Here is a 13,547-nt window from a genome sequence, read left to right on the forward strand (position 1 = left end):
GGGCTTTGAAATCACTTGAATACTTTTGAAAATGTTATCCACAAAAATAAGGAGAATTATGTACTTCATGAATTAAATGGAACAAAACTTGCATTATAATGCTGTGTATAAGCATATCCACACTTCCTATTATTGATTGCTTTTAATGTGGTTTTATTAGGAATGAAGAGTTTTTTTCAAAAATACATAACATCATGTTTCCCTCGTAACTTTTTCATGTGCAGAGTTTAGCTGTAAGTTCTGCTGTTATTTCAGGTACTTCTTGAATTCCTCCAAAGGGTAATTGATCATCGAGACAAAAATAAAATGACTTTAAAGAATGTTGCGATGGTGATGGCCCCAAACCTTTTCACATTTCATGGGTTTGGCTCAAAGGCTATTGAACAAAGAGAGTTTGTTATGGCAGCTGGAACAGCAAATGTCATGCGCTTTATGATTCGGTACCAAAAACTTCTCTGGACAGTAAGTGTATTCTTGAGGGGGGGAGGGTGGGGAAATGGGAAATCATAAATTTTGCAAACAAGACATATGAACAAAGAAGTAATAAGACCTTATTTCCATGATTTAGAGAAAGATCAGCCCCATCCACCTGGGTTATTGATCATAGGTAACTCTTATGGGAGCAAAACAGAATCATTACATCTTATGATAGAGTTAAGCTCTGATGGTCAGAGTTTTAATATTGTATGTAATACATGTGAATGCAAAAATAAGTCCTTGGGGAATCTTTGTATTTGGCTTATCAGTATACATTGTTACGAGGAATTTATTCTTTTCTGCTTAGAGATATTAGCAAGAAACACAGTGGTTTAGTCTGTTTCCCTTTTGGGCCAAACTATTTATTATATAAACCATGTTTTGATAAAACATGAAGTTGTGTTGCGGTCTCAAGCAAAGCTCTTACTTAGACTGGAGAAGTTCAGGCTTTGTTGTCCATCAGCAACTTTAAACAATTTTGACCTTTGCTGCATGTGAGGAAAAGTTATTATCACTGTTGTGCAAACTAAGTGTTGAGTGAACTATTTGGCTGAGAAAAGTAAAAATATTCTGTGATTTCACCTCCCTTCCTCTGAAAGCTTCCTGAATGGAATATGACATCACAAATGGAGTGATTTTTAATTTTTTTCACAGTTTTATATTATTTAAATATTTAATTATTACTGGAAATAAATACTTTTTTTTTTTTTTTCAGTTCTACCTTACAATTTGTGAATCTACAGAGTTTTGATAAGTTAGTCACTTAAGGAAATATTGTAGATATTCACACTTACTGTCTATATTCATCTAGATTCCTAAGTTTATCATTAACCAAGTGAGAAAACAAAACACTGAAAGCCAGAAGAAGGAGAAAAAGGACAAAGCTATGAAGAAACTTCTGAAAAAGATGGCATATGACCGGGAAAAGCATGAGAAACAGGAGAAGACCACTAATGATGTAAGGAAACATACTTCTGAAATACTTTATTAATAAGACTGTCATCTCTAGTGAGAAAGTGGATATAGCAGAGGGGATCTCTACAATTATTTAACTGAGAATTTCAATAGATAGCAAGCTAATATGGGTTTCATAGTCTTTGGGTTACCAGCAGGACACATTTAGAGGGTTTGGCTGTTTGTTTGTTTTTGTCAGATTTTTCAAAATATTTCTATTCTGAAAAATCATGTCACATGGGTTGTTTCAATTTGGGCATCGGAAACAAAAGTTCATTAGGTCTGTAACTGTAGAAGGAACAAGTGTTGTGACAACACTCAGTATTACTGTACCCGTGTTTAGACGCTTTGCTACCCAACGGAAGTCATAGTAGACCATATGTTTACTTAAAAAATAAATATCTAGATTTCACTATTTGATATTTAACAGTGTTTGGAAACAGAGATAGCATTTAATCCTTACTCCTCCTACAGGAGTTCCCAAACCACTGAACAATTTGCTTCAATGAATCTTAACTATTCCCTGTAAAGTGGAGCATGCTAGAGCATGCACAACCTGCCCGCCCCAAGAAACCCCAAAGGATGAAACAGATGCAAAAAACTGATAAACTGCTTCTTACGCAGTTATTGTCCAAGTGTCTACTCCCAACTTACCCCTGTGTATGTAATCTACAGGTCAGTATTTCTCGATTAGGTAATTGACTTCTGCCAGACCCATCAGTGATGTCAAGGCATAAGTTTCAGTGTAACACTCTTCACATATTCTTTACAATGAAAAAAACATAATCCTGTGGCATTATAGCGTTATTTTTTCCTGTACTTTATAAATATTTTAATTGAACTGTTCCCACTGACATCGGAACTTTTCAAAAATATGTCTCATATACAGTGAAATTACTTATTATTTATGAAGTCAATAAAGTTATTAATTACAGTTTTTTGAAGTTCGTTAGCCTATACAGTATGATATGCTAATTATAATGCATTTGAAATACATGATTCCAAAGTTATTCTAAATATGTAAGCAGGCAACACCAAATATGTGTATCCTGATAACACAATGAATACAGATTTAGGTGGCATGAAAATACCACCTTGTGGGTGAAGTCATATTGAGGATTCTGGTGAATTAGAGACATCTTGTGGTAGTTCGTAAAAATGCACTGGTCGGAATGGTGGTTTTTCTTTTCAAATATGCGTATAGCAAACTGTTACAAAAAAGGGTAGTCATATTCTAATGAAGGCATTTTTTTAAGATATTAAGCCAAAAAATAGAATATAGCAAAAGAATATGCTATAATATACCTCAAATTTGCCTGGTTTGATCTTGCAAGTATACTGCCTTTTTTTCTTTTTAAATGTGCAAATAGCTGGATCCTTTGGACAACTGCATCCAACATCTGCTGGAGACTTGTATTTCAGTGTTCCTATCTAATTTTGTATGCAGTATTTGACATATCTCTTAATGTCCAAAATTAATTAAATCCCCAGGCATCACTTTGCCTTACTTTCATTTCTATCTACATGAAGGAATATGTACACAGAATGAGGTATTACATATAATTTTAAAATAAAGGTAATTAAACACACATTTGGTTTACACTGTCTAATAAGAAAAGAATTTTTAAACTACAATGCAGTTGAGTTATGATGACACTTAATGGTGCCATCCCCTGTTCAACACAGAAATAACAGCAAATACACTGAAATAGGCAGATGCTGTTGCAAATTCAGATATTGGATTTTTTTTGTAATTCAGTGGTGTTGGTCTTTTAGAGTAAAATATGCCTTTTTAATCCACTGGAGATTTAAGGCTGAAGTCTCATGTAATACATTCTTACTCAAATGTAAATGTAAAGTTACTATTCAGTAATTTTCTTTAAGCCCTGGAATTCTGTGGGGATTTGGGGATTTTCTTCAAAATTAAATGGTACAATTTTTAACAAATCCTTCATGCTTATTTCAAGCATTCAGTCATTTGGGTGCCTGAGAGCATATTACTCTTAAAGTCATATTCACAAATTGATAAGGCTTCATTGTGAATGACAATTTTATACCTTTTTCTAAGTAAAAAACTGTCTATTGTCTCATTCTTTAAAGAAAATTTGTTGTTTTGTTTTGTTTTGTTTTTTTTTTCCCAGTTTTCAATTTATACTGCCTTAATTTGAAATTGAGGTGATTTTCCTGTGTAGTCCCTGAACTGCATTTCACTATTCATTGGCAAGTGAGGCACCCAACTTGTTGTGGTGAATCCCAACTTCAGTGAAAAGTGTTTGAAACATCTGAGAGCTAATTGCTTTGTGTGCAGCTGAATAAAACCTAAGTGAAAGTTGCTATTTTCTACCACATGCTGTCCCCATTTGATTAAACATAGATGGACAGAGCTTGTGTCACTTCCATACTCTGCTGAAATGCCTCAGTATCTGCATTCTTAATAGGAGTCTGCTCATTTGGTTAAAATTTCATTTTACCTCTGATGAGGCCTCTCTATCAATCACATTTCCCCTTTTATGGCAGAGGTTAAACAGCATTTACTGCAAACTTTAGGCAAGATCTCTGTACAGTGCTGAGAGTGGTTAATATTAGAGGGCTCACGAGGGTTAATTGAGAGTGCTTAATGCTAGAGGGTTTGTGAGAGTTAATTGCTTTTCAGAATACCTACGTATACCTATGGTCCCAAGTTAGTGTTAGGGTTTAAGTCCTTATGTTGCTGTTGGGGTGCATAATGCTCTAGCTGGGCAAAGAAAGAGGCCCTCAGGACTGTAAATTTACCTAATAGCACTGTATTCCTCCATATATTGCAATTATTGCAAAAGAAAGGATCAGTTGTGTTAGCAGCACAACACAATGCTACTGGACTTTCCTAATACAGGCTGGAATAACCATTGTATCCCATAGCCATACTGTTTGCATAACATGCTTGACTTTTCACAGTATAATGTTACTGACTCTTGCTGAATTTGTTATCTACTGCAGTGCCAGATTATTTACTAAAAAAATTGCTACCTGCTAAGTAATTTCTCATTATATAGTTTTACAGTTGTTTATTCCAAACTAGGTGCAACACTTTGCAGTTCAGAGAGAAAAGCTGCATCGCATTTCTTTCAGACTTTGTCTGCCATTTAGCAAGATCCGTTTGAATTCCAGTTTTGTTCTTCATGATGCTCGTGCCCCATTCCTGTTTGGTATCATTCACACATTTAATAACTACATATTACATTCTGTCATCTGAGTCATTAGTGAAAATACTGCATAGTTACTTTGTTCCTCTCTTCATCTAGCCTGATGAATATTTAAGTGTGTCATGCAAAATGGATCAGGAGAACCTGGAATAGACCCACCCCAGATCCTGTAGCCAAGCAGATGTGATTCTTTTGTGATACATAGATTCAAGTCCCTCTGAAAGGAAAGGGTTTGAAAGAAGATTAGTGCTTCACAGGTGACTGCTGTGCCTGCTACAGACTAAATGTTGTAGGCCAGTGTGTTTTCCATCAGCTAAGGATGTATCTGTTCTCAAGTTTCTGAAATGTGCAAGTACCTAACTCAGCCAGAAGTTTCAGTGTTGTAAACCTCATCCTGAGAGAGCCTGTGAGGCAGGAGAGGGGACGCACAAACTAAACAATATAGGTGACCCACCCTTCAGCATATTGTCAGTCACCTTGTAGGTACTTGGCTTGTATGTTGTCATGTGGAGCCCTAACTTGGATGTTTTTAACTGTGCTGTGCAGAGAACAGATCCTTCTGTGACTCTGCTCCCAGATGTTTCATGGCCACATTTTTTTTCCCACCAACTTGCACAGTGAATGGGCCAAGGGATGCTCAGTATCTGTTCTCTCTATAGTTGGATTCCATTAACATATTGTGCAGCTGAGCATGAGTTCTTCTGTAAATGCAGGTGGCGAAAGTGGCAACATGCATTCATTAGCTGAGCTAATAATGATTCTGTCTGAATAAACAAAGTAATTATTCTGTTTGATCTATGACCGTAGTGTTACAGCTCTGTGGACATTTCTTGGTCTTTCTCTCATAAACTCAAAGCAGACAGGTTTTTAAAGCATTTATCATATTCCTGCTGTACAGAAAAAACCAACCTGTTATCCAGCTGAAGGTTGGAAAAAACTCCATTAAAATCAACTGCAACAAAATAATACAGAATGGTATACAAAGATGAAAACCAATTTAAATTTACCGTGCTGAATTTGATGAAAGACAAGTTAGGGACATCTGTAAATAACCATTTCATCCTTAAAAGTTTCCTTCCCTTTTGTCAGGATCCCAACAGTTTGGAAAGAGCTAGAAGATTTTTAAGCAGGAGTTAACTACCTAGCAGATGGCTATAGCCACTGTTTCCATAGGTGGAGGCCTTAAAGAACACAGTTCACAAATTTAGGAATAAAGGTAGGGAGTTGCTCTTTGAGACCATAGGAATCTTACGAATCTTTGATTCCATGATTGATAGGAAGCAAATTTTCAACTTGGTGATTCTTAATACTTTAGACATAAATAGTTATTATGTCTAGTATTTTAAAATCAATAAATAATAAGACTGGATAAAGAAGGATTGTTTGGTTAAAATTACTTGCCATAGCTCGTCACTTGTATAGTAATGAGCTGTTAGCTTTCTCAGGAAGTTGTGCTTCTGATTCTGCTCACGTTTATACTTGTTCTATATTCGTTTAACTCTGATGGTTTCAGAGAAGCTATTCTAGATTCACAGGTGCCCAGATTTGTTCATTGATTATGGAAGAAGAAATGTTCAGCCTTACAATTGCAGTAAATAGGGGTGGGAAGAAGAGAATGAACTGTCATAATCAACCTTGACTACTGAGACTCTCACATTTCTTTTTCTATCAAAATGAGTACATTTGGGTAAATGGTAATGTAATACGAATAGAAAAATTACCTCAAGATTTCCAGGAACAGAAATTAGGACCTTATTCACAAATAAATTATGCCTTTTGTAACTTCAAATGTCATGTACTGCAAGTTGAACAGAAAAACTGTCCTTTGGAGCCCTCCTTCTCTGTAACTAATATGATTGATATTCATCATCAAGGATTTTGGGGTTGAAATAAAATACAAATCCATTATGTAGTCAGACCTGCAGGTTGACTAGCTGAATATATTCTGGAGAATAAAAAATAGGGAGAAAAAGCTGCAGTAGTGAATATCTGTTTTAAAAGGAAATGATACTTGAAAAGAGGAATCACTTAAAGTAGACTGACCTGTGAATACTTTGTGATTTCTTTTTTGGCATGAAATTCAGATGAAATGAAACTGGAAAGGTTTCTTCTGGAAGTTTTAGCGGGGGAGTAGTGTAAGGGGCTTACCTGGCTTTCATGCCTGCAGCAAGTCCTTTCCATATCAATCTCATATGCTTCTTATCATACCAAAGTGTGTTTTTAATATAGCAGTAATTGTTATTTTCAACATTTTTGGAAAATAATTAAACACTACTGTTCTTTTGTTCTAAACTTCTCCCTGCTGTTAAAAAAAAGATTTGGTTGGTCTGATATAATTTACTGAATTACTGTGTAGTTATCATATTTATGCAGCAAAGTGTAGTAGATGGTAGTTAAGTACAGAGCACAGTACTAAGTTACTTATTCCATACTGCATTTTGAGAAGCCAGCTGCTAGCAGCTTTGTTCCAACACTATTATTGCTTTGCAGGCTGATGTTCCTCAGGGAGTGATACGGGTGCAAGCGCCTCATCTTTCGAAAGTTTCCATGGCAATACAGCTGACAGAAGAACTAAAAGCCGGTGATATAGTAGCCAGGTTTCTCAGCCAGAAAAGGTACAAACACATTTTTATTTTGTTATCATTTTGGGAGAAACGGCTTTTCCTATATTATATCAAGAAAAAAGTTTTCAAATACTTTAAGTCCAGTTCATGAACTTTTTGGCTGAATTTAGCCATTAGAATACATGCTTGAGGAACTAACTTACTGCTCCTGATGTGAATAAAGCTCACAGCGCCTTCAGGAGTACATGAGCGCCACTAGTGAAAAATGAATTGCTGTTTAATCTGGTGGGTCAGGAATAGTTTTGTAACTTTCTGGGGACAAGACAGAAGGGAACTCCAAGAAAGTAAGTCTAGGAAAAGAATGAGGAAAAGAGAAGGAAAGTATTTTGTAAAAAAAATGCTTTTATATATAGCAACAGTATGGGTATTGGGATATAAATATGTGCAAACGTTGTTCATGTGTAGTGATTTAAAAGGAAAGCTACATCTGAGTCATCCAAATCCATTTAGAAAGGGAGAGGTTTTAATCACACTTTTGCATCTATTTTTTTATATACATGAGCAAAGTAAGAAATCAGACTTAGCAAAAAAAAAAATATGTAACACACATGTACATCATATGTAACTATTCATGCTCAAGTAATAATATAGTACACTAGTTGAGATTAAGAAGTTACTTTTTTCTAAGTGCTGTTTTTAGAGCTTTACACTTTTGACAGAAAGTTATTTTCTGGCTGTGCTTATTATTATAATTAAGCAATGAGAATAATAGAATCCCTTTGTAGTACAGGGACTTTATTCTTCCACTGTCTGGTTTTCACTTCTTTTAGTTCCAGCAAAATTAAAACCAGCAAGAATGTTGTTTTTCTCACTCAGCCATAAGGCCTCTTCAGAAATATGAAGTGTTAGAGAGGCATACTTATTTTTGCAGCAGCAGTGAAAGAAAAAACAGAGGGTAACTATCAAGCTACTTGCTAATAACAATGGAATTATCTTCTAAACCCCACAATCTCTTCACATCTATCTTATTTTACCTTTTCTGTAGTGTATTGCTCACCTGCAGGACTATTAATTTACATTAGCATGCAAGGATGTTCTTGTTCGCTTACTGTATCAATAAATGAGTATAAACACAAAGGGTTTATGACAGGTACACTGCTGATCTTAATTAGCGTAATTTTTCCTGGACACGTCTAAGCGGCCAGTGTACAAGTTCTTTCACAATACAGTTGTTCATTGTGTTTTGTTTCTGACAGTGGAAATGTCCAAACACTCAAGAAAGAAGAGGTCTTTCTTTATGAAATAGGAGGAAATATTGGTAAGAATGGCTTCTGAACAACTTCTTTTGCTAGAATAGGATTTCTTGGCATGTTGTCCGTGGGCTTCACTGTGGTTGAATTTTTATTCATGTCCCTAGTTCTCCCTGACACTAAGGCAGACAGTTAACCTCGGGAGAAGGAAGCAGAGATGTTGGTGTGATCATCATATTAGTAGTATCTTATTATCTCTCCCAGAGGAAGACAGCAGCTGTAGCAGATGTTCCTGATACGTATGTACAGTGAGGAAGCACAGAAAGGTTGGGTAGGAAGGTGCCTGAAGTTCAGCTCATTCATCTCTTTGTATTGAGGCATAATAAGTGAACTTACAGTCCTTCATGCTCTGCATTTGAGCGTTACTTGCAGGTTCCTTTGGGGAAGAAAAAAACACTCAACCAGAAAGATGACCAAATGATAAAATTTTCCAATGGTTATTCTTTCCTGCTCTGTGTCTTCCAGACCCTCTTGATTGAAGCAAATAGCAGATCCGCAAGGTTAATGCAAAAGGATAATTTTGAACACATTTCTGAAATTTTCTTTGTTGAATGCAAAAGTATTTCTGTATTGGGAATCAGTTTCTAACCACAGTATTTTTATATGCTCAGCCAAAAAAAAAAAAAATTCAATTAATATCTACTACTTCTGTTCTCACATCCTGTACATAAACTGCTATTTCTAGCTTTTGTCCTTTTTTACCTTATCACTATTTTAATCAATTATTTTTTGTGCGTCTAAAAGACTTACAGTAAATTAAAAATAACATGTTCCTATGTCCCTTACAACAGATGTGTTTTAGTGTTTTTACAAAGTCTGATGGCAAAACCAAGTTATTAACATAGCTGGATGCCAGATTAATGTATTACATGTTCTCTTGCATATCCAGTAAGTATATACATTTGCTATGCCTGTTACAGCAGGTTGTGATCCCAGATGTAAGATATTTTTTAAAGATGTATTTTGTTTATTTTACAGAGGTGTAATCATTGTAGAAAAATGTTTTTGTAACAGAATTCCAGTGAAACTGGAACAACCTATTATCACTTTAAACATGTGACAGAAATTGCACATGTCCTAGAGAAAATACATGGCTAGCTGCTGATTTGCCCAATGTGACTGACCCATGTAGAAGGAGCCCAAAAGTGAGAAGACTCGACAGGATCTTGATACACTCCTGTGCTTACTTATGCTCATAATTGCAACATGCACAATGCTGCCGTCCTGTCCCCTAGCAAATGGAGCTGCTGAGGTCTCCAGACGTTTTTTGAGTGCTCAGTACACTATAGGGCTTCAGGGCGTGGAACAAGATTTCTGCCATTGCTTTGTGACTGGGACTGGATTAAGGACATGGCAAACCCACTGTCCCTGTGCTCTCACTGCCTGAACATGCTGCACCGTGTCAGGGAGAGGGCCTACTTCAGCAGCATGGGTGGTACAGGCCAGGTGGGTTGGCATAAAATTCCTAGAGGGAAGACAGGCTGCCACCTGGCAAGGAGAGCAGATGGAGAGGGATCAGATGGAGACCGAGCCTGGTTGAGCAGGGATTCTTGCCTGCTCTGCACCGGGAGTCCAAAGAGCTGGCAGACAAAGCCAGCTGCGGCGTTGGACCTCTGCTCACCTCCAGCTTCAGGAGCACATGTGCTGGAAACGTCTGGCTGGCACATGAGACAGCTACCCCAGTCCCTTGCACTGTGGAGTAGGGGAGAGAGGCTGTGATGTAGGGCTGCAAATGCATGAAATAATGCTTTGCCTGTAGGGGAGTGGGAAGAGTACGCCGATCTTGATGGATCAGCATATGCTATTTTCATCATGGCTACTAGACATAAATGAATCGCTTGTAACGTACCAAGCACACTGTACTGCTTTTCCCTCCTAAGACAGTAACAATTGCAAGTGCTATGCTGAACTGCTGACCAAGAGGAACAGGATGGGGGTAACACCTCCTTAGCAAGGACAAACCTTGCTCAGACTTTCCATTTAAGAAGGGGAAAATAACCTGAAATTTTAATGGGCTTCTATGCAAATGTGAACCTAGTGTCTGGATTTAACCATGAGAGGACCAGAGCATTGCTCGTTTTTTCCTGAATGTTTGCAGAGGGGAGCTTCACATGCAGGGTCTATGTGAAGAATCTGACCTAGAACATGCCACAGAGGTGGCACAGCCCCTACTCTCCCTTCTTCCTCTGTCCCCCTTCCTCCCCAAGACAGGTGGAAAAGGTAGGAGCACTTCTAGGCTTTAGCTGCATTGTCCTTTGCTTAATACCACACAGAGCAGGCTTGAAAACCTAAATGGAATAAAACAGTGACATGAACTTTGAAAGTTGTTTCCTTTCTTTTTTGGTACCAATGTAACCACGTATCTCTTCTGTTTCTAGGAGAACGCTGCCTTGATGATGATACCTACATGAAGGACCTGTACCAGCTCAACCCAAATGCTGAGTGGGTTATAAAATCTAAGCAGAGCTAAGCTCACCACTAATGACAAAAGAACAACCTGTGGACTGATTTTGTGTGGCTGAATGTTTCAAATGGATAATGTGTTCTTTCAACATTGAACTATGTTATACATATTAATAGAACATTATCAAGTTTAAAAAAAAAAAAGAAAAAGTGATGGAAACCCAACAGTGATTACCAGTAAATTTTCAGTTTTACTTGCAGCAAAATTTTGGAGATAGCAGTTTTCCCATTCATATTTGAAATGAGAATAAGTACCTTAAATATTTTAATGGCACTAATCTACCTCCCATCTGGTAGGTCTTGTTTCAGAAGAATTTATTTTTCAAACAGATGTTTAACCTCTTTATATTAGAGATCTACAATCCATTTGTGTAGAATTGTGTGTTCATATAGGTCTTAACAGTGCTAGTACACTGTAGAACTGAATCCTGATCAGCACTTCTGAATGGTACAGTATTAAAAATACCTAAAAATAGTCATATGAGTTTCCCAAGTAAGTGCGAAATTCACAGGAAAAAACTACAATGCAATGTATTTTGTCTTTGGAAGTCCTAATTTTGTTCACTTTCTAGGTAAAGTTTGATGAAAACTGTTTAAAAACAACTGTGAAATGCTTTCTATGCAGCTTTTTTGCTAGATCTTTTAAATATTTTTTTATTCTTATTCCAGTTGATTCTATTCTTGAGATTATTTAAGGAAAAAAAAAAAAAAAAAAAAAGAAAAAAGAAAGGACCATGTGACAAGGTGAGTCATTTCTAAAACTCACCACTCTTGGCAGTGTCCTTTCTGGAATATTGTCATGCACTAGAAAGACCTTTAGGTTTTTCATCGATGATATGCAGCCATGTTTCATACACTGGTTTTGGGTTTTTTTTGGACATCTGAGAGATTGCATTTTGTGAACTGCCAAAACCTGCCAATTGCTAGCACAATAAAAACTTTCAGGAGGAATAAAGTAACTGTGGAGGGAAACTAGTTTAAATTTCATAGGTAGCAAACCACCAAACCTCCCACTCAAAATAAGTGTAAAGGTCTACTGCGGAGTTCACATAGGCTTTTTGGATATTCTCTACCATCAGCTTTATGTCTGGTCTATCCTGGACGAGGCTAGAAATCAAGTTCTGATTTCCCTTATGCTGATAGATGCTGTCTAAACCACTTCAAAAATCAATAGTCCAACAGTGAACTATTGCAAATCCTTCTCTTTGCAGGGAAGGACTGAAAGCTCCCCGTGGAATTCATTGATAATGAGCTATAGACTGATGTAGCTTGTTGCAACACAAAGAGCTGTGGTCTGTAGCTCCAGAGCCCCAGTACCACAGCAACCCTTTGGGCTCACTAACTTGTGTACCACTTTACAATTTATTTGTAAGCTAGCTCAGCTGTGCTTATGTGCTCACACCTACGTGCTGACTACCTGAAATAACTACTGTGAAATTATATGCTTGGAATGAAATACTTTCTTTCTGTGCACACACAGAATTATATTGACCTCACAGGGAATATTCTACATACAATCAGGGACTGAATTACATTTTTTTAACATGATCAAAGCTGATTAAAGGAATAAAGGGCGTTTCTGCTGAGCTTTGGATACAGGTCCCAAAGTGTTGTTCCCAAAGTAACCACTGGAACTCTCCCTTTTATAAATAAGCAGTGAATCAGAACTCTGAAAGGTCATAGAAAAATTAGACATCTACTGATGAGTAATCCACAGCATACGAACAATTTTGAGGGTGTACGTATTTATTGTTTTTTAAAGTCAAAGGCTGTCTTCAAGTGGAAAGGAAGCACTGAAGGATTCTCAAAAGCAGGATGAATAAAATAGGAAATTGGTCTAATGTGACCGTACTGCCCTTGATGCTCTATCTAGTTGGGTACCACGTAGATGGTATAACACTGTGCCACTACGGGCGAACCCTGTAAGACAAACCACTTCTGTCAGTAGAACAAACCACACTCCCTGTTCTTTAAATGTAAAAAGTAGAGTAGAAAACCAGTACAATGCTTAGGTAAATATTTATGAATCTAATGTAATAAAGACAAGGTTTTTTGGTCATGTAATGCAAAAATGATGTGTGTTTTCATAATGCATTGTAGTTATGTTAAAGGTTACTTGTTACTGGAACTCTAGATGTTATTTTAATCAGGAGCAAAGTGCAGATGATAGGAACAGCTGTACAGTTTCAGCGTAAAATTACAACCGCCCTGTGGCTATGATCTCTTAAATAACTTTGTTTCTGGTTTAGTGCCATTATCTTTTTTAATTTAAAAAGCTCTTTTATAATTAAATGTTGTTTTTTTTCTGACTTCTTTTTTCATTTGAATTCTTATATTTGTATGCAAAACACACACAATGGACTCTAAGCAGTGATTAATTTTTATTTTCACACTTTGTATCTTTGTAGGTAGCTTGTAGTTTTGTGTATGAAGAGAGACATAAGTTAGAAAGTCTTGCAACATGAATGCCTGCTGGAAAAGAAAGTACTGGCTAGAAGTTTAAAACTTCACCTCAGTCAGACCGCTCCTTAGCTAAATCCATAATGTAACACAGTGAGGAAACAGCAACCCTCTCAGCATTTATTGAAAATACCGGC

At 36.7% G+C, this 13,547-nt stretch overlaps 1 protein-coding gene across 2 annotated transcripts in view; it reads left to right on the plus strand.

Annotated features, from left to right (window-relative positions):
- Positions 1-13,259, plus strand: part of ARHGAP18 (Rho GTPase activating protein 18) — a 95,849-nt gene extending 82,590 nt beyond the window's left edge. For both annotated transcript variants that reach the window (XM_042795827.1, XM_042795826.1), the window contains exons 11-15: positions 256-462; positions 1,289-1,435; positions 7,104-7,228; positions 8,434-8,495; positions 10,866-13,259. In XM_042795827.1, the coding sequence (XP_042651761.1) occupies positions 256-462; positions 1,289-1,435; positions 7,104-7,228; positions 8,434-8,495; positions 10,866-10,957 (633 nt within the window). In that variant the 3' untranslated portion in view covers positions 10,958-13,259. The remainder of the gene's footprint in view (positions 1-255; positions 463-1,288; positions 1,436-7,103; positions 7,229-8,433; positions 8,496-10,865) is intronic.
- The last annotated feature ends 288 nt before the right edge of the window (positions 13,260-13,547 follow it).

This window comes from Tyto alba, unplaced genomic scaffold, assembly GCF_018691265.1.
Source record: "Tyto alba isolate M040663 unplaced genomic scaffold, T.alba_DEE_v4.0 Super-Scaffold_22, whole genome shotgun sequence".
NCBI lineage: Eukaryota > Metazoa > Chordata > Aves > Strigiformes > Tytonidae > Tyto > Tyto alba.